General features: G+C 34.3%; 3 protein-coding genes and 1 non-coding gene across 4 annotated transcripts; 2 read left to right on the top strand and 2 right to left on the bottom strand.

The window, feature by feature from the left end:
• Positions 1-18: 18 nt before the first annotated feature.
• Positions 19-92, bottom strand: TRNAN-GUU (transfer RNA asparagine (anticodon GUU)). The gene has a single exon. It is a non-coding gene; the product is annotated as a tRNA-Asn (tRNA).
• Positions 93-135: 43 nt separating this feature from the next.
• Positions 136-3864, top strand: LOC104742720 (tRNase Z TRZ3, mitochondrial). Its single transcript, XM_010463753.3, has 10 exons — positions 136-536; positions 617-706; positions 792-836; positions 930-984; positions 1074-1117; positions 1197-1822; positions 1913-2045; positions 2129-2179; positions 2270-3241; positions 3324-3864. The coding sequence occupies exons 1-10, from the start codon at positions 213-215 to the stop codon at positions 3642-3644; spliced, it is 2661 nt and encodes an 886-aa protein (XP_010462055.2). The 5' UTR covers positions 136-212; the 3' UTR covers positions 3645-3864.
• A 3478-nt stretch (positions 3865-7342) lies between these two features.
• LOC104742718 (uncharacterized) lies at positions 7343-10002 on the bottom strand. Its single transcript, XM_010463752.3, has 9 exons — positions 9322-10002; positions 9076-9152; positions 8764-8992; positions 8511-8665; positions 8377-8422; positions 8196-8287; positions 8004-8100; positions 7838-7894; positions 7343-7742 (listed from the first exon to the last, which is right to left on the bottom strand). The coding sequence occupies exons 1-9, from the start codon at positions 9457-9459 to the stop codon at positions 7674-7676; spliced, it is 960 nt and encodes a 319-aa protein (XP_010462054.2). The 5' UTR covers positions 9460-10002; the 3' UTR covers positions 7343-7673.
• Positions 10003-12910: 2908 nt separating this feature from the next.
• LOC104742717 (homeobox-leucine zipper protein ATHB-15) lies at positions 12911-18201 on the top strand. The gene is made up of 18 exons (XM_010463749.3): positions 12911-14149; positions 14255-14414; positions 14540-14640; positions 14735-14825; positions 14938-15033; positions 15140-15253; positions 15328-15411; positions 15499-15654; positions 15734-15808; positions 15907-16019; positions 16106-16295; positions 16382-16558; positions 16650-16730; positions 16817-16951; positions 17035-17360; positions 17453-17558; positions 17639-17788; positions 17872-18201. The coding sequence occupies exons 1-18, from the start codon at positions 13944-13946 to the stop codon at positions 18016-18018; spliced, it is 2508 nt and encodes an 835-aa protein (XP_010462051.1). The 5' UTR covers positions 12911-13943; the 3' UTR covers positions 18019-18201.
• Positions 18202-19657: the final 1456 nt, after the last annotated feature.

Raw genomic sequence — 19657 nt, 5'->3', positions numbered from 1 at the left:
TTAAAAAAATTAAAATAACGCTAGAGAGAGGGGTCGAACCTCTGACCTTGTGGTTAACAGCCACACGCTCTAACCAACTGAGCTACTCCAGCTTATTGTTTATGTAACCAAACAATAAATTGATATACTAAAGTCATCTTCTTTTGACTTGGCTGCTAAAACCCTTCTGGGCGAAAGAGGAAAAGTTCGAGTTTTTTCTCCGAGAGAGAGAGATGATAAACTCAATGCCCTATTTACCCAAAAACCTACGCCTTCTTCTTCTCCTCTCTTCTTCTTCTTCTATAAAGTCTGGTCCTTTTCCTCTTTCTCTCAGACCCTTCTCTCGACGATCCTTCTCTCTCTCCACCCTCTTCTCTTCTACTTCGTCGTCTTCAATGGAGAAGCTCGAAGCTATTGATAATGGTTCCAAGTCTTCTAATTCATTCGTGTTCAATAAGCGAAGAGCTGAAGGAATTGACAAAACCGATAAGAAAAAAAGAAATCTTGAACGCAAAAGCCAAAAGCTTAATCCCTCAAACACCATTGCTTACGCACAGGTTATGTATCATAGACTTCTTCGTTTTTCCAATTTTGGATTTTTAATCCTGAATTGTTGTTTGAAATTTGATCAATTTAGATACTTGGAACGGGAATGGATACCCAGGATACATCATCATCTGTGTTACTCTTCTTTGACAAGCAAAGATTCATCTTTAATGCTGGAGAGGTATATAAATTCCCTTTTACAGATTCAGCAATTTTTGAAGTATGTTTTCGTGATCACTTACTTGTAAATTGAATGTGTTTTTTAGGGCTTGCAACGTTTCTGTACAGAACATAAGATTAAACTATCAAAGGTTAGTATCATTGAGTCTCCTCTGTTTATGTATGTGTGTGTGTGTGTGATGAGGTGGAGCTTGAAATTTGATGATTTGCTGAATCTGTTACAGATTGATCATGTATTTTTGTCTCGTGTCTGCTCAGAGACAGCAGGAGGACTTCCAGGTTTGTTCCAGCATTCGAGTTCTGTCTTTTGTTGCTTGAGCTTTTAGGTTTATGGTGATGCTTAAGTTATTCTTGTTTTAATGTGATAGGTCTTCTACTAACTCTTGCTGGTATTGGTGAAGATGGTCTTTCGGTGAGTGTTCTTGACATATTGTTTTTGTGTTTCTTGTTGTGTATGAAATTGCTGAAGTATTGTTTTTTTGGTTACAAAGGTGAATGTATGGGGTCCTTCTGATCTTAATTATTTAGTTGATGCAATGAAGTCGTTTATTCCACGGGCGGCTATGGTTCATACACGGAGTTTTGGTCCTTCGAGTACACCTGATCCTATTGTTCTTGTGAACGACGAAATTGTTAAAATATCCGCCATTGTCTTAAAACCGTGTCACTCTGAGGAAGACTCTGGCAACAAATCTGACGAGCTCTCAGTTGTATATGTATGTCAATTACCTGAAATATTGGGAAAATTTGACTTAGAGAAGGCCAAGAAGGTTTTTGGTGTTAGGCCTGGTCCAAAATATAGTAAGCTTCAGTCTGGACAATCAGTGAAGTCAGATGAAAGAGATATTACGGTTTATCCAAGTGATGTTATGGGACCTTCACTTCCTGGTCCCATTGTTTTCCTTGTGGACTGTCCAACAGAGTCGCACGCTGCAGCACTGTTCTCAGTGAACTCTTTGGAAAGTTATTATTCATGTCCTGATGATCAAACCAATGGAACAAAGTTTGTAAATTGTATTATACATTTAAGCCCATCTTCTGTGACAAGTAGTCCCACTTACCAAAGCTGGATGAAGAAGTTTCATTCGTCTCAACACATTCTTGCTGGCCATCAAAGGTTTGCTCCTCTTCTTTAAGTTGTTTCTCATCATAAAACTGTTAGGTTAGTTGCTCGGTGCTTATGTTGCGGTTGGTGTATATTATCCAGGAAGAATATGGCTTTCCCGATTCTGAAAGCAAGTTCAAGAATCGCTGCCAGACTTAACTATCTATGCCCGCAGTTCTTTCCTGCTCCTGGATTTTGGCCTTCTCAAATCATAGATCCCACTCCTTCGGACGAGGTTTGCTGATTGCTTTTTTCATGTTAAGTTGATATAAGTTTGATTCGTCTAATTTTATTAAGTAAAGTTGTATATTCTTACAGTGCTCAAGTTCAAATCTTGCTGAAACCATTACTGCTGAAAATCTCCTCAAGGTATTGACACTCTCCAACACTTTCCAAACTGAATCTATCATTTCTCTTAAATCTCCTCATCTGTTAAATTTCTCTGTATATTGTGGACAGTTCAATTTGCGTCCCCTTGCTATTCGTGGGATGGACAGATCTTTTATCCCTGCTCAATTGACATCCTCAGAAGTAGTGGATGAGCTGCTTTCTGAAATCCCGGAGATTAAAGATAAAAGCGAAGAAATCAAACAGTTCTGGAATAAACAACACAACAAGACGATCATCGAAAAGCTATGGCTGACTGAGAGCAACACTGTTCTTCCTAGCTGTCTTGAAGATATTAGACGAGATGACATGGAGTTTGTTCTTTTAGGCACTGGTTCATCTCAGCCTTCAAAATACCGAAACGTCAGTGCAATTTATATTGATTTATTCTCTAGAGGTAGTCTTCTTCTAGATTGTGGCGAAGGAACCTTGGGCCAGCTTAAAAGAAGATATGGTTTAGACGGTGCAGATGAAGCGGTTAAAAAGATGAGATGTATATGGATCTCTCATATCCACGCCGATCACCATGCGGGTCTTGCGAGAATACTAGCTCTTAGAAGCAAGCTTTTGAAAGGAGTGACTCATGAGCCAGTGATTGTAGTTGGACCGAGGCCGCTTAAACGCTTTCTCGATGCATATCAAAGACTTGAGGATTTAGATATGGAGTTTCTTGATTGTAGAAGCACAACAGCAACCTCTTGGGCTTCTTTGGAAAGTGGAGGTAATGCAAAAGGTTCTTTGTTTAGTGAAGGAAGTCCCATGCAGAGTGTCTTCAAAAGATCTGATATCCCGACAGATGATTCTTCGGTTTTGCTTTGTTTAAAGAATCTGAAGAAGGTTCTTAGCGAAACCGGTTTGGAGGATTTGATTAGTTTTCCTGTTGTACATTGTCCTCAAGCCTTTGGTGTCGTTATAAAAGCAGCTGAAAGAGTAAACAGCATTGGAGAACGTATCCCAGGGTGGAAAATGGTTTATTCAGGTGACACTAGACCTTGTCCCGAGATCGTTGAAGCATCACGAGATGCAACAGTTCTTATACATGAGGTAAATATTTTTTTTTTGACTTATTCTGTAAATGTTTTTTTTGACAGGCGATGTTTATAAACTGATTGTTTTTTTTTGACAGGCGACGTTTGAAGATGCATTGATAGAAGAAGCTTTGGCGAAGAATCACAGCACGACCAAAGAAGCGATCGATATGGGATCTTCGGCAGGTGTGTACCGGATTGTGCTAACGCATTTTAGCCAGAGATATCCAAAGATTCCAGTGATTGATGAGTCGCATATGCATAATACCTGCATTGCCTTTGATCTGATGAGTATAAACATGGCGGATTTGCAAGTGCTTCCTAAGGTTTTACCGTATTTCAAAACTCTCTTCAGAGATGAGATGGCTGAAGATGAAGATGATGTCGCTATGGATGACTTAAAGGAAGAAGCTTTGTGATGACCTACCCATCAAAGAATGCAATAGGTTGTTTCTTGCTCGTTTGTTCTCTGTTTCTAGTTTTATAGGAGTAAGAGTCTTAATTTAGGACAGTGCTGTTTTGTGGTTGGAAGGAAAGCAAAGAGAGAGAGAGAGAAATGTTCTGACATTTTGTTGAAATTTAGGCTCACAGTTATGAATTTTGACATATTTAACTGCAACTTAGCAATTGTTTTTCTCATATGCGCAGCACGACCAGTTTCAATATTATTTCTCTGCAACTTTTAATTTTAATATCTATATAACTTGTGTGCATTGCTAACTACATACTTGTAAGTCGTAACTACTAATTTAATTTTTGTTAGGTGCTGTGCTGTTGTGCCAATATTGAGAAAGACTTAACTTCTAACCAATTAATTGAGATCTTGGAACCCAATCGAATCGAGGATATAATTAGGGGATTGGGGTTTGTTGGTTCATGAATTTTGATTGATTTAGAATTTAAGACAAAATCATGCGTTATTTGATTTCGATTTTATTAAGTCTTTATTAAAATTATGTATTACTCAAATATTTGATTTTAAAGTCTTTATTGAAACTTGTATATTTGGATTTTATAGTCTTCATAAATTATGTTATTTATTGAAAAGTCCTCAATTATTGATTTCTAAGTACTGCTGAAAATCAAATAGCATTTGTTTAGTGATTTCTTGTTGGATTTCAAATTTTTTAATGAATTTGATGTGAAAGTATAAAAACAAAAAGTTTCAGATCAAACATATTATTTCAAAATCCAAATGCATGATATATTCAATGGACCAACAAATATTCCTAATTATTATTAATTAATATTTTTAAATAATACATGATTTTTAAACATATAAAATCATAACTTTTTATGAAAGGAACTTGAAAACAACATACAATAAATGGTTGCTCGAACATTATTTGAATGTTTTGCTAAAAAGGATTTGAATTGTGTTACATTGGACTAATGATTAAAATCAAGTAGTTGTTAGGATGATTTCATAAGGTTAACAAGTTTTTTGTTAGGGTAGACATTAGTTGATGTACTTTCAGCTATCATACAACAAATTGAACTCACTTTGAATAGGAACAAAAAATGATTGAAGCTTCGGCATTAACTTATCTGATTAAAAACTAATGCTATGTAAAAAGATGTGTACACACAAATATTTGATTAAAACGACAATAAAAATAAACACATACCACTATTTAAAAAAAAAAAATTGTATGAGTGTTTCGTAATCAAGGCGTGTATGCAGTGCACAGCACAATTCACTTAGTAGTTCACACTTCACATGTGAGAAATTCGGATCTGATGCGTGTTGCACGGTAAAGGAAATTAATTGTTCACTTTAACATAGATATCCAAAAAAAAACTTTAAATGGATGAGAGAAATTTAAATATTGTATCGGTGTCTGTGGATTGTGTGATAGAAATGTGACTTCTGAGATAGCTAGATGCCAAAACCTAGACCATAAAGTGAAGCGGGTCCGACCGCAGTGTGGACACTGGTCCACCACACTTGAACTCTTTAACACAACTGCATGTGATCATAGTATTTGATTTTACTTAAACCTACCCATGCATTCGTGGAATGTTACCTTTTTTTCTGGTTAAAGAGAATGTTACCTTTTTTCTTTTCTTTTTTCGGGCATTAAAATAAAAAGAAAGTATTAACATTCCACGGATCTTGTTGCGCCAAATCCGGAAAGTCACACAAAGCTGTTGAATTAATTTTCAATAAAATAATAAATCAAACATATTATTTCAAAATCCAAATGCATGATATATTTAATGGACCAACAAATATTCCTAATTATTATTAATTAACATTTTTAAATAATACATGATTTTTTAAACATATATTATCATAACTTTTTACAAAGAGAACTTGAAAATAACATACAATAAATGGTTGCTCGAACATTATTTGAATGTTTTGCCACAAAGGATTTCGAATTGTGTTATATTGGACTAATGATTAAAATCAAGTAGTTGTTACGATGATTTCATAAGGTTAACGAGTTTTTTGTTAGTGTAGACATTAGTTGATGTAATTTCAGCTATCATACAACAAATTGAACTCACTTGGAATAGGAACAAAAAATGTTTGAAGCTTCCGAATTAATTTATTTAAGTGGATCACTAAGCTCTAATTGTATGGATATATCGTATATGTGGAGTTTTGATGTACTAAGCCAAAACATATAGTAAGATGTCGTCTCATCACTATGCTTTTATTTTTAAGAAAATTAGTTTATTTTAGCTTAATTAATCCAAATATATGTCATGGGACTATGCTCCCATAATCCTGGATTAATTGTGAACCTCTTTTGGAATTCGTCGAATGAATAGATAGTGATGAAAATTGCATTTATATATGCTTTGGTAGGTTTGAACATCTTTTGATATTTCCTATTACTTTTTCCACAATATTAAAACTAGTATCACAATGTTCATATTTTATGTTATTTAAATAACACTTTTAGATTTGATTGCTAAAATATTTAACTAATAGTTGTATAATGATAAGTTTATTAAAAAAAAATTAAAGTGTTTCACTCCAACCTTTATATGTGATTATTATGTCCAGAAACCATAAAAATTATTGCAATCTCTTTGCATCAAACACTAAATTCTGATAAATTACTAAGAGTTGAGACAAGATTAATGTAATTCCATAATTTCATTGCAATAACTTACCTTTTTTTCCAAATGGAAACAAATTGATGTAATGATTTTTTAAAGTCTTTTGTTTTCTTTCATAACATTAAAATGCCTAACCAGCTTATATTGCTTTTAGTTGTAATTTACAAGCATTTTAATACAAAAATAACACAACAATGGAAAATGGAAACATAAAGTTGACGAGACAATAAAACTAGAATTGTACCAAAAGAACTCAAACAAGTTGGATTTTGAAAGTTATCCATTAACAAGATTATGACATGTGCCAAATTGTCAATATAAGATTTTGACATGTATTAAGTTAATCTGAATATTTTGAATACATTTAAACATTATAAGAAAAATTAAATTAAAATTAGTTAATAGATTATTTATTTATAACTAATGAAGGCAAAATTTATACCTCACATATATATATATATATTTGACTTTTGAATATTATGTAGTAACATATATCATAATGTATTTGATGTTGTATATATTATGTATTTATATATAAAGGAAAATTCTGTTCCAAAAACAAAAGGAAATATTTACCTAATGCAATAAGGAAAATGAAACTTTATTACTAGAGATATGTATATAAGAAGTATTCAAAAGAAAAAAACTATAACTTAATCTGGCTATTAAAACTTGAACACCAAAGAGACAAATCCAATCTAAGAGAAACATATAAAACCTTCCCAACAAAATAAAACGAGGTATTATGAATGATGATCATATTGCTATTATGAAGAAGATAATTTACAAATGAACCACATATAAAGTTGAATTTAACTCACTTCAGACATAGATAGACAAACTAAATCAATTTTAAATTTTATATGGCCCAATATCATTTAGTGGCTGATTAAGTCACCAAAAATTATGCCATTATTCGTTATCCAATCCAATATGCATTATTGTTTTAGGCATGGATTTGTAGAGTGTGTGGAGAAGAGATATATTTTTTTTCTTAAAAGGATTCGGACAAATGTAGTAGAGACGTAGTGTTGCTACTTGCTTTCTCTAAGTGTTTCATTTGTTTCATTTTCTGAAGAATTAATGAAACCTTTGTGTTCACATTTTCATTTGAAGCATATTATAGTAGAACTAACTTTTGCATCTATACAATAAAATCGACTTTTATATATCTATAAGTTAAGAAACCCCCCAAAACCCAAAAGAGAGAAACAAAACTAACAACTGTAAAAGGACAGAGAGAAAGGTAGTTGCTGAGGAAGCCATCTTGTCTTAATCATCAGAGAGAAACTTCTAGTCATTTTTGGTTATCCTTCACTCTTTTTAGGAAGATGAAGAGAGGAAACATTGTATATTTTGGTTTCCTCTTAATGCTATCGAGGATGCTGAATTATCACTAGAACTGAATCTTTTTGCTTTTCGTAGTTTGAATATGGCATTGGCTGCAAACAGAGATTCAATCACAGAACGAGTTACATTTATAACTCTCGCTTGATCATCCCAATGGAACAAGAGAGCATAAAACGAAATGACTTACCACTCCGATGTTCCATTCCTGACTTCTGAATTCTTTGAAAGATTTTGCGTCCATTTCCTGAAATTTGTAGTTATATAGATTATTAGCATAAGTAGAACATTACTGCAACTAAAACATATTAGCAAATCAAGATAAGGCAAAAGCGAGTTTACATTGTGTTACTTACCATGCTATAAATAGGAGGAATCATTGTATTCTCTTTGGGTTTTAGTGTAGGCATTACTGAGAAGCGAGGTGCCATGTCCTGTGACCTAAAAGTCCAACTACCAAAGTATATAGTTTGGAACTTTCTTAGTTCTTGAACAAAGTGAGAGCATAAATGTACTAGAGAAGTTGAAAAAGTGGGATCATAACTTACCCAATATAGAGAAAAATGCAGAACTGAGCCCATTCTCGAATTAGTAGCCGGAGCCAATAGTTCTGCGAGGAGTTATCCATGTTCATATAGATCTGCCAAACGTCAAGGTGAGTGTGTGACTATAAACAACGAAGCAGCAAACCCAACATGATGAGAATATAAAAGAAAGATATGCTCATACCACAGTTTCTGCCATGGCTACAATCTGCATAGCTCCTTGGAATTTTCTGAAACCAAAAAGAAAAAGATATAAAACTCTTAGCCAGCTAGGTACTTTCATCTACCACAAAACTGAGGGTTAATGGCAAAACGTACTTGAACATGATATATTTAGCATACACAGCATCATGCATAGCTTGAACATTCTCATCCTCAATGAAACTCAGCTGTTCTCGTAACACCGATAAGTTTTGCGATATGTGGTGAAAAATAACATAGAATGAGATAATGTAGTTAAGTATCAGAAGCACCTGGAGAAAGTAACAAAAGATTGGTTCATCATCATCATTTGGTAAGTAAGTTAAAACGGTAGCTTCAAATGAGTAGATAAGAATGTAAAAACACTCACAGCAAAATAAGGAACAGAAGCTCTGTATCCAACAAGAGTCAAGTAAAAAACACAACCAAGTGAAGCTGTGGTTCTACGTTCAGTCAATGAGAGCCGTTCACAAGTGATGCAATAACCATGAGAGATGAGTAAAAAAGACACAAACGAAGCTGTCTGAAACAGAACACCGGTCACATACACACCAAAAGACATCCAAAGAGAGCAAATGTGATGGTGAAAACATGAATGCCTGCATCACACCAAAACACAGGATTCATCAATTTGCCAAAGGAACCTTAACAGCAATAATAAAAATTCAGAAAGAGGACTTACCAAAAGAGGAAAGATAGAGTGAGCTGTAAGGCTTTGATTAATGGAACTGAAGCAAGAGTCCATTGTAAACTATTCGTCTGCTCTAAAACAAAAACACATAATCAAAAAACTCAAATTGTGCTTTTAAGAGAACAAATCAAAAACAGAATCATCTGAAATCATGGTTACAAACAATAAATCAAAACCCAAGAGTGAAAAAAAAAAAAAAATCGAAGCTTTATAAAAAATTAAGTGATTAGAATTGACCTGAAAGTGTCGATTTTTAAAAGTGTTAACCGTCCAAGAACAAGCAGAGAGAGACCAGATCGATAGAAAGGTTAAGTAGAGAACTGGGAGATGACGATATGAATCATCGACGCCATTGATGCCCTGAGATTCTTCCATTGAAACCTTAATCAATCTGCGAGAAACTTTTTTTGATATATACTGTATATTTTTTTGGAAGCTTACCAATTCTGTTGGGGTTTCTAATTCTATATATTATGAATCTCTTTAGTATTTGACACTTGTCTTTTTGTACTAATTATAATTTTGTGTGTTTTACTTTTTGGGATAAACCAAATTAATCAAAGACTTAACTGCCGTTAGATCAATTCCACTAATATCTCCAACTAATTACTTTTAGCTTCATTTCATGTAATTCATATTAATATAAAAAATTAAATCTCCATCCTTTTTTTTTTTTTTTTCTGTTTTTAATAATTTTGCTAATACATGTTCGTAACACTAAATTATCTATAATAAAATATTAAATCATAAGCTAAACTATTTAAGTCAATTGTATAGTTATAAGTAGAATAATTTTTTTTTTTGTTATTTAGAGTTAGAACACAAAAATAGTAACAATTATCCCTATAGTTTATTGTTTGAGTCGTCGGAAAAAAAGGAGAGCATAAAAAGAAGGTGGAGAAGAGGGAGAGGAGAGAGCAAGACATGCGAACAAAATGGCCATTCAACTAACCCACTCTCTCTCTCTCTCTCCTTTTTGTCGTTGAGTTTTGATCACCAATACCATTTTTTTAATGTAATTTGTTGTTGGTCGTTGCGACTTTCTCTTAATTTTAATATTTTTTTAATTTATTATGTATGTATGTTTGTGATGAAAAAAACAAAATGTATGTATGTTTGTCTGTGTAGTTCGTTGATTTCGTGGTGCAGTTTACCACTTAAATCAGATGCTTATTTGGAACGTGGAAGACACTACAAAACATCGCTTTTTTTTTTTTTGTATTTTAAATAAAATATAACAGGTTGATGATATAATTTGGACAAGTACTGCAATAGAATTACTTATAAAATAATAATTATAACGGGTAGAGAGAAAGATTATTCATGTAGGGGCAGATGCATACATGTAACTGTTTTATAAAGAAATACTTATTATTTTATATGTAATGCAGTTCAGCATTATCCAAAATTATATACTACGTACAGTTAACAAATGTTATTTTGACCAGAATAACATTTGATGTTTAATCTCAGCTAATCTTAACCTCTAGACACCTAGCATCAATTTAATCATCAAGTCGACGAACTTTATTGACTACAAACGGCGAGCGAGGCAACAACAACACCGTCACATTTTGACCACAATAACGACGTGGTGGTGGCCGCAGTAGCGGGCAGATTATACTATGTCCTTGTACTATTTGATGGCATGAATCTTTGGTCTTTGTTCTCGAGTTGCCCTCTTAATGCTTGTCTTCTGTGTTTGATCTACTGATTTTTCAGCTATTATTATACAATCACCATTCAGTTCTTGAAAGTATTGGTTTTTCAAGAAAGGGAGCAAATTTTATCTATGGACAACCTGGTACATTACATACATTATGTGCATACGATTAGCATTCATTGGACAACATGTTTGAAGATCATATCGCACGTTTCAAACTCTCTCTTACCACCAAGATTGCTTCACTGATTTGGCAATTGCATGAACAGTAGGAATCACTCTTGCAAAGAAAACAATATTTTTGTAAACGAAATCAAAATTGGATTTTCCAAATACAGATCAATGGACAAATTCAAAAATCAGTGACCTTTTGAACGTTCATAATGAAACAAGTACTACTGTACATTAAAACTCACATTTGCATAAATTGCTCTAGCCGTGATATAGATGATGGGCTGGGCTTAAGTTTAGGCCTGACTTAAAGTTTACCGGTCCGAAGGTTATTATATAATTTATATTTACACAATCACTTCCGCTTTATTATTATTTTTTGTCCATACTAACGAATACAGTGAAAATGTTTTGGTAATTGAAAAAGTAGAAACCTGAACTCGAAAAGACACAATGAATTTATCATGATGACCAATTCAATTCAAGAGTATATAATATGCTAATACCATTCTTTTACAGACATTATATGGAGAAATGTAAGAATAATAATAGAGTTGACAAAACAAAAACAAAAAAAGGATTTGAGAGTGTGCAAAAAAAAAAAAGAGAAAAAAGAAGTGTAGCTTCAGCTTTAAGACGGAGGAGAGGAGACGCATGCAAAGAAGGTAATGATGTTGTCTCTGTCGACCTACGCAGTCCTCTTTCTTTCTCTCACACACGCCCTTTGGTTTTTTTCTACGCCTCTGACGTTCCCCATTCCCTATCCTATTGTACCTTTGTTACCCCTTCATTTTAATCTCATTTACAATTCTGCCACTCTCCATAAAAATAAACTAGGCTAATGGAATAGACTAGTCCTGGGCGTTCGGGTATTCAGTTCGGTTTCGGATATATCCATTTGGTTCCGGTTAGTTTAGATATAGAGGTTTAGTATCTATTCGGTTAATACTATTTCGGTTTGGGTTCGGTTCGGTTTCGGTTATTTTCGGTTCGGTTCCGGTTATTTTCGGTTCGGTTCCGGATATCCGAAATAGTGTAATATAAATTTTAAAAAAATTATTTAAATAAAATTTGATTATATTTTAACAAATATATCTAAAAACTTCATGATATTTGATTTATTTCAAATATTTTGATATTTTTTTCTAAATATATATGGTTTTTTAGTTTACTTTTTATTACCTTATATAAATTAACACGTAATATATAGTTAAAACTTCAACGTGGTGCAGTGGTCATGTTGCACACTCCAGTTAGTTTGTAGAGGTCTCAGGTTCGATTCTCGGCTAAAACATAATTTTAGTACGTGTTCGGTTTGATTCGGATAACCGAATGGATATCGGTTTGGTTCGGTTAATAACCGATATCCATGGATAATTAAAACACTATCCAATCGGTTATTGTCTACTATCTATACCCGAACCGGAACCGAAATTTCGGTTCGGTTTGATCCATTAGTTTCGGTTTATTTGCCCAGGACTAGAATAGACTTACAATTGCTATAAGACCTGGCCATATAGTTTCATATTACCACATGTACATGCTTGTTATGCAGTATAAGATTAATATATATGAATTGGTAGTTGAACATACTTAATGGAAGGAATGCCAACTAAAAATAATTAATTGCTAAGTTTACTTGATTATGATCATCCAATATTTCTAAAAATGAAGGAGGGTACAATTGGTGATAGTGCATTAGCCAACCTTTTAAATGTAAGTAAATGTTTATTTACACTTTTTTAGTTAATTTTTTTTAAATGTTAAACTAACTATAACATGTCAATATTTACATACACTTTATATTTTTTTCTTAGGTCTAATACTATTTTTTTTTTTGTCAAACTTAGGTCTAATACTATTGAAACGAAAAAAATGACAATTATTCCCCCCCATGAGCAGGGTACTTTAGACAAAAAGAGAAATTTGGTTTTCCCCTCGAGGTGTTGTTGTTGGCTTATGAAATGTGCCAATCAGAAAATAAGAAAAAAAGAAACAAAATATGCCAACGAAAAAGTTAATTCACAAACGCAACACCACTATCAAATCATAGGTTAAAATAAAAAATTATTAAAACTATATTATATAATATACTATAATTTAAAAAGCTAAAAATAAATATAATAAAAATTCAAAGTTGCCATGAACGAGCTATAAGAAAAAGAAAAAAACACAAAGTAGATAAACATCTAAAACAACAAACAGTACAGCAGTGTAGCTCTATGATTTGTTTTCTACATACATCTTCCTCCTCGTCTCTTCTACTACTTTTCTCTTTCTTCTTTTGTACCTTCCATTAAAATTTTCTAGGGTTCTTTTTTTTTTCTAAAGTTTTCAATTTTTATTCAATGAGAGCTCGGAGAAGGAGAATATGGGTTTGAGAACTGATACTATGGCTTCTCTGTTTCGAGTTATCTGGGGAATCGTGGTTTCTAATGGCTGAGTCTACTCGGTGATTCTTGTTTTGTATCCGTCACGAGAATAATAATTATAATAAAGGTTGTAACTTTCTTGTTTTTTTAGGTGTGTGTTTGTGTGTGTGTTCAGAGAAAAGTTCGAATCTTTTTTCTTTTTCGGTGTTTGTAAAAGGGAAAGGTGTAATCTTGGAGGGGGGAAAAAAGTCTGTTTTTTCTTTCTTGTGTTTTGGTATTTGAGCTCTTAAAAAGGATAGATTTTAGTCTTTGTGCCACCCTTTCCAGAGATTACATGAAGAAAAGCCTCTGGTGTGTGTTTTCAAGTCGTTAAGGAAAACATAATTCGAGGTAATGTGATTTGTGAAGTCACTCCAAGTGCTTAGGATTTTGAGATGGTTTAGATTTGACTGGAGATTTGGACTTGTTTCAAGCTGTGGAATTTGTGGTGGATTAGGAAGCTCTGTGTCTCCTTTTTTCTTTAGTATGTTGTGGTTTTTTTAAGGTTTTCTTCTGTTAGAAAAAGAGTAGACTTTGGTTATCATTTGGAGGGGTAATTACAGACAGTTGTGGATTCTGTGATTGGTGAATTAGAAGAATAGTTTTGAGGGGTAATGGCAATGTCTTGCAAGGATAAGTTGGGATGTTTGGACAATGGGAAGTATGTGAGATACACACCTGAACAAGTTGAAGCACTTGAGAGGCTTTATCATGAATGTCCTAAACCGAGTTCTATTCGCCGTCAGCAGTTGATCAGAGAGTGTCCTATTCTCTCTAACATTGAGCCTAAACAGATCAAAGTGTGGTTTCAGAACCGAAGGTAATGATTAAGAATTGCGGTAATTGGAAATTTCTTTGGTGTTCTGTGCTCTCTATCTAGTGGATCCAATCTTTGTATTTTTTTCGTTTCTGTTGTAAACTTCAGATGTAGAGAGAAACAAAGGAAAGAGGCTTCACGGCTTCAAGCTGTGAATCGGAAGCTGACGGCAATGAACAAGCTCTTGATGGAGGAGAATGATAGGTTGCAGAAGCAAGTGTCACAGCTGGTCCATGAAAACAGCTACTTCCGTCAACATACTCATAATGTGAGAATTCTACTCTTGCAATATCTTCAGTTCTCTTATCTTAACGGGTTCTAGAATGTTTCTTTAAGGACAATAGTTTCCTTTAAATGGTATGTTCATTGATTTTGTTTTTTCTGGTTTCACAGCCTTCACTCCCAGCCAAAGACACAAGCTGTGAGTCGGTGGTGACGAGTGGTCAGCACCAATTGGCGGGTCAGAATCCTCCAAGAGATGCTAGTCCTGCAGGGTTGGTTCTTTAATTGGAATATAGTTACCATGTTAAATAAAAAATCACCTTTTCTTATTTTTCTGAGGTTCAATGATACATTTTATGTTTTCAGACTTTTGTCCATTGCAGAAGAAACTTTAGCAGAGTTTCTTTCAAAGGCAACTGGAACCGCTGTTGAGTGGGTACAGATGCCTGGAATGAAGGTATGCCCTTGATTCAATTCCTCTAATTTTGTTTTCGTTACTTGCATATAGTGTAAGATATCAAATAGTATTCTGCTTTTTCCTTAATGGTTGTTTTGTATCTCTGTAACAGCCTGGTCCGGATTCCATTGGAATCATCGCTATTTCTCATGGTTGCACTGGTGTGGCAGCACGTGCCTGTGGCCTAGTGGGTCTTGAGCCTACAAGGGTATGTGTTTAGAGTCATTCTCTTCACTGATTTATACAGTTTTATTCTATCCCATGTGTGTTTGTATACATATTTAACAAATTAATTTGGTCTCTCTATTTTCTAGGTTGCAGAGATCGTCAAGGATCGTCCTTCGTGGTTCCGCGAATGTCGAGCTGTTGATGTTATGAATGTGTTGCCAACCGCCAATGGTGGAACCATTGAGCTGCTTTACGTGCAGGTTAGTTATATAAACTATATATGTTACAATTAGTATTTTTTTTGTAATGACCGCCATCTTCTTGTTTTTTGCAGCTCTATGCACCAACTACGTTGGCCCCACCACGCGATTTCTGGCTGCTACGTTACACCTCTGTTTTAGAAGATGGCAGCCTTGTGGTATGTAGCTCTAAATATATGCTTTTTATGTGTGCTGGTTTTATTATTCGTGTTGATCCTTTTGTCACTGAGTAACAAATTTTATAGGTGTGTGAGAGATCTCTTAAGAGCACTCAGAATGGTCCTAGTATGCCACTGGTTCAGAATTTTGTTAGAGCAGAGATGCTTCCCAGTGGGTACTTGATACGGCCTTGTGATGGTGGTGGCTCAATCATACACATAGTGGATCATATGGATTTGGAGGTAACAAGCCTCTCTCTGCACCAATTCTAATGAATCAAAATGTTAACCAAACTTTTTGGATATTTGTTCTGTTAAATAGGCTTGTAGCGTGCCTGAGGTCTTGCGCCCGCTCTATGAGTCACCAAAAGTACTTGCACAGAAGACAACAATGGCAGTATGTTAATTACACTCAATTTATTCTCCTAAGCTTGCATTCTGATATTAAAAATTATTGTTCCTGAATGATGTACATTTATCTAATTTGTCTCAAAGGCACTGCGTCAACTCAAGCAAATAGCACAAGAAGTTACTCAGACTAATAGTAGTGTTAATGGGTGGGGACGGCGTCCTGCTGCTTTAAGAGCTCTCAGTCAGAGGCTGAGCAGGTATTTATATACATTACGATTTGCCTCTTCTTCTTGGTGGGTTTGGGTTCTATATATTGCTATCTTAATTCATTTTTTCCCTACAGAGGCTTTAATGAAGCTGTTAACGGTTTCACGGATGAAGGATGGTCAGTGATAGGAGATAGCATGGATGATGTCACAATCACTGTTAACTCTTCTCCAGACAAGCTAATGGGTTTAAATCTTACATTTTCCAATGGCTTTGCTCCTGTAAGCAGTGTCGTTTTATGTGCAAAAGCATCAATGCTTTTACAGGTCAGTGCACCACTTTTTTTTTTATAGATCAACTGATGATTATTGCAACAATTTTCACCTTTTTTTTTTGGATTTTGCAACGGCAGAATGTTCCTCCAGCGATCCTGCTGCGGTTTCTAAGGGAGCATAGATCAGAATGGGCTGACAACAACATTGATGCGTATTTAGCAGCAGCAGTTAAAGTGGGGCCTTGTAGTGCCCGAGTTGGAGGATTTGGAGGGCAAGTTATACTTCCACTTGCTCATACTATAGAGCATGAAGAGGTTAGTTCAAGTTTCTTCGATGCCCTTAATTGTTTTCTTCTATCTTCATAATTTAAGTTGAAGTAATGGTTGATGTTGTTTTCATTCTCAGTTCATGGAAGTCATCAAATTAGAAGGTCTTGGTCATTCCCCTGAAGATGCAATCGTTCCAAGAGATATCTTCCTGCTTCAAGTGAGTACTTAAGGTTGTCTATTCTGCATAAGGTTTTAATGTAGATCTCTAGTACTGTACCTGAAATATATGTTTCTTGTGATTAGCTTTGTAGCGGAATGGATGAAAGTGCTGTAGGAACCTGTGCTGAACTTATATTTGCTCCAATCGACGCTTCTTTTGCTGATGATGCACCTCTGCTTCCTTCTGGTTTTCGTATTATCCCTCTTGATTCCGCTAAGGTTAGAATAAATAATGTTGTCCATTGATGTCTTCTATTTTTCAGTTTTTCAGATTCTTAAGCTTTTCTTGAACTTGAAAGCAGGAAGTATCTAGTCCAAACCGAACCTTGGATCTTGCTTCGGCACTGGAAATTGGCTCAGCTGGAACAAAAGCCTCAACTGATCAATCTGGAAACTCGACATGTGCAAGATCTGTGATGACAATAGCATTTGAGTTTGGTATCGAGAGCCATATGCAAGAACATGTAGCATCCATGGCTAGGCAGTACGTTAGAGGTATCATATCATCTGTGCAGAGAGTAGCATTGGCTCTTTCTCCTTCTCATATCAGTTCACAAGTTGGTCTACGCACTCCTCTGGGTACTCCTGAAGCCCAAACACTTGCTCGTTGGATCTGCCAGAGTTACAGGTATAAGCCAAATTATCAATATGTTCTACATTTTCCACCAAATCAGCAATGTGTAGGCTTCAAAGCTGACTCATTTTACCCGGTTATAATAGGGGTTACATGGGTGTTGAGCTGCTTAAATTAAACAGCGAAGGCAATGAGTCTGTTCTTAAGAATCTTTGGCATCACACTGATGCTATAATCTGCTGCTCAATGAAGGTAACAACAATAACATTAATCGAAAATACTACTTAACTAGTATATTCGCTAATCTGTTTGGGATTTGAAATATTGGTTAGGCCTTGCCCGTCTTCACATTTGCAAACCAGGCAGGACTTGACATGCTGGAGACTACATTAGTTGCTCTTCAAGACATCTCTTTAGAGAAGATATTTGATGACAATGGAAGAAAGACTCTCTGCTCTGAGTTCCCACAGATCATGCAACAGGTTTTAAAAACATGCTCTGATCTTCATTCTTGTCAATTTTTGTTTCTTTCTACTTTTGTGACTGACTGAGATCTTTGTTCCAGGGTTTTGCCTGCCTTCAAGGTGGGATATGCCTCTCAAGCATGGGGAGACCAGTTTCGTATGAGAGAGCAGTTGCTTGGAAAGTACTGAATGAAGAAGAGACTGCTCATTGCATCTGCTTTGTGTTCATCAATTGGTCCTTTGTTTGAGATTTGTACTCTATTTTTTCAGACGAAGCTTTTGCCTTTTGGCTGTATTCTAAAACGGTCATGTTGTTCTTCTTGATGTTGCTGTGAACACATAAACAGTGTTTTGTTTGAAAACTCAAGAATTAATTGCTTTGTTGTAATTTGATTATGATTGATGGATGATGATGATCCTTTTCTTTTCTATTTCTTGTTGCATTTAGCTTTCCAAAAGAAATTGCCGACCACACAATTTGTCTTTTTTTTCCTTTCCTTAAATATATGGCAATCATTACACTCATGGACTCAACCATGGCCATCTCTATCTGGTGTAGGTTTCCACATCGACAATTTGGATTGTTTAGGATAAGATTGAGATTTTTTTATAAAGGTAATCGGATGCAAACCAAAATCTAAATTAATCTTTTGAGAGCTCTGATTTAAATCTCAGCCTAAAATGAATCGATTAACTAATGGATCACTATAAATCGTTTCAAGGCTGAGATTTAGAAAAATGCTAAAACTGTAGACAATGTTGGGATACATCCAAGTCCAAAGTTTGAAGGGACTATCATTAATATATAAAATGGGACTATCATCCAAGTCCAAAGTTTTTAGTTGGAAGCCCAAAATAAGCCTAAACTTAACATGATATCAGAGCCCAAACTTAACAGACATAAATATGTTTTTAGTAAAATCAAACAAAAATGTCTATCCAAATTTTTCTTTGGATCATATCAAATTAGTAAATTATAAGTCAAAATACTTTTATATAATGTTAGGATATTTCGTTACTTATCTAAACTGTAAATTTGGTTTCACTTAGATGAAACTTTTACGAACTAAAAATTATAAAATACTGAAATAATTTGATTTAAATCAGACGAAAAAGTATTAATGTTGGCCATTTGTTGAGGATGAATATTGTGTGCCCGATAATTGAAAAAGAATTATTTGTTTTTAATTTGAATTCAATTTCCTTAAAAAGATATTTAGAAAAAGGATGAAGCAATTATGTAACACTTAAAGCAAGACCTATAAAATCCGTATATAGATTATGGCATACATAGTGGCATAGTGCAATCTAAAGTACAAAAAAGTTGATATATAAATTTTTTCTTCCATCTTAAATTGTATCTTGTTTCATGCTTTTATGTTATTTGTGTTGATTAATATTATATATCAAGTGGCTACATTTTTTTGTGGATTAGTCATTAGATATTTGTTTTAATGATCGAATATCGAACTTCATTACATATAAATGTCTTAAATATACGTTGATACCGTTAACTTGCCAGTTGCCACATGCATGGATGCAAACGGTACACTTCGATCCAATACTAATTTATTCGAATTTTAATTCAATTTCATTCATGGGCGTTGTTCATTTATTGAATGGTAAAAAAATAACATCTGAGTTTTTTTAATCCAACTGTCAAAAAGAATAAAGATAATTCGGATATAATTTTACAAGAAAACTATTTACCCTAGAATTTTGATCATATCAAGTTTTGATCGGAGGCTGCAATACTTCACATATCCTTAAAAAGAAGAAGCAATCAAAATTAGAAAATTTGGTCCATATTCACTAAATTTGTTTTATTTTAAAGTGACATGGATGCAATAATTTAGCGCCAATAGTAAGTAAATACATAAGCTTTTT

This window comes from Camelina sativa, chromosome 14 (genome assembly GCF_030686135.1).
Source record: "Camelina sativa cultivar CO46 ecotype springtype chromosome 14, ASM3068613v1".
Taxonomy (NCBI): domain Eukaryota; kingdom Viridiplantae; phylum Streptophyta; class Magnoliopsida; order Brassicales; family Brassicaceae; genus Camelina; species Camelina sativa.
The sequence above is the reverse complement of the archived record's forward strand: the minus strand, read 5'-3'. Positions and strand labels throughout refer to the sequence as shown.

What these genes read in the sequence shown, in the direction of transcription:
- LOC104742717 (XM_010463749.3), top strand. Translation starts at nt 13,944, where the DNA reads ATGGCAATGTCTTGCAAGGATAAGTTGGGATGTTTGGACAATGGGAAG. An exon ending in TAATCTGCTGCTCAATGAAG is followed by an intron (nt 17,559 to 17,638) that starts GTAACAACAATA and finishes AATATTGGTTAG; the next exon opens with GCCTTGCCCGTCTTCACATT. An exon ending in TCCCACAGATCATGCAACAG is followed by an intron (nt 17,789 to 17,871) that starts GTTTTAAAAACA and finishes TCTTTGTTCCAG; the next exon opens with GGTTTTGCCTGCCTTCAAGG.
- LOC104742720 (XM_010463753.3), top strand. Translation starts at nt 213, where the DNA reads ATGATAAACTCAATGCCCTATTTACCCAAAAACCTACGCCTTCTTCTT. An exon ending in ACACCATTGCTTACGCACAG is followed by an intron (nt 537 to 616) that starts GTTATGTATCAT and finishes TGATCAATTTAG; the next exon opens with ATACTTGGAACGGGAATGGA. An exon ending in ATAAGATTAAACTATCAAAG is followed by an intron (nt 837 to 929) that starts GTTAGTATCATT and finishes AATCTGTTACAG; the next exon opens with ATTGATCATGTATTTTTGTC.
- LOC104742718 (XM_010463752.3), bottom strand. Translation starts at nt 9,459, where the DNA reads ATGGAAGAATCTCAGGGCATCAATGGCGTCGATGATTCATATCGTCAT. An exon ending in TTAAAAATCGACACTTTCAG is followed by an intron (nt 9,153 to 9,321) that starts GTCAATTCTAAT and finishes GTTTTAGAGCAG; the next exon opens with ACGAATAGTTTACAATGGAC. An exon ending in TGCATTTTTCTCTATATTGG is followed by an intron (nt 8,101 to 8,195) that starts GTAAGTTATGAT and finishes ATACTTTGGTAG; the next exon opens with TTGGACTTTTAGGTCACAGG.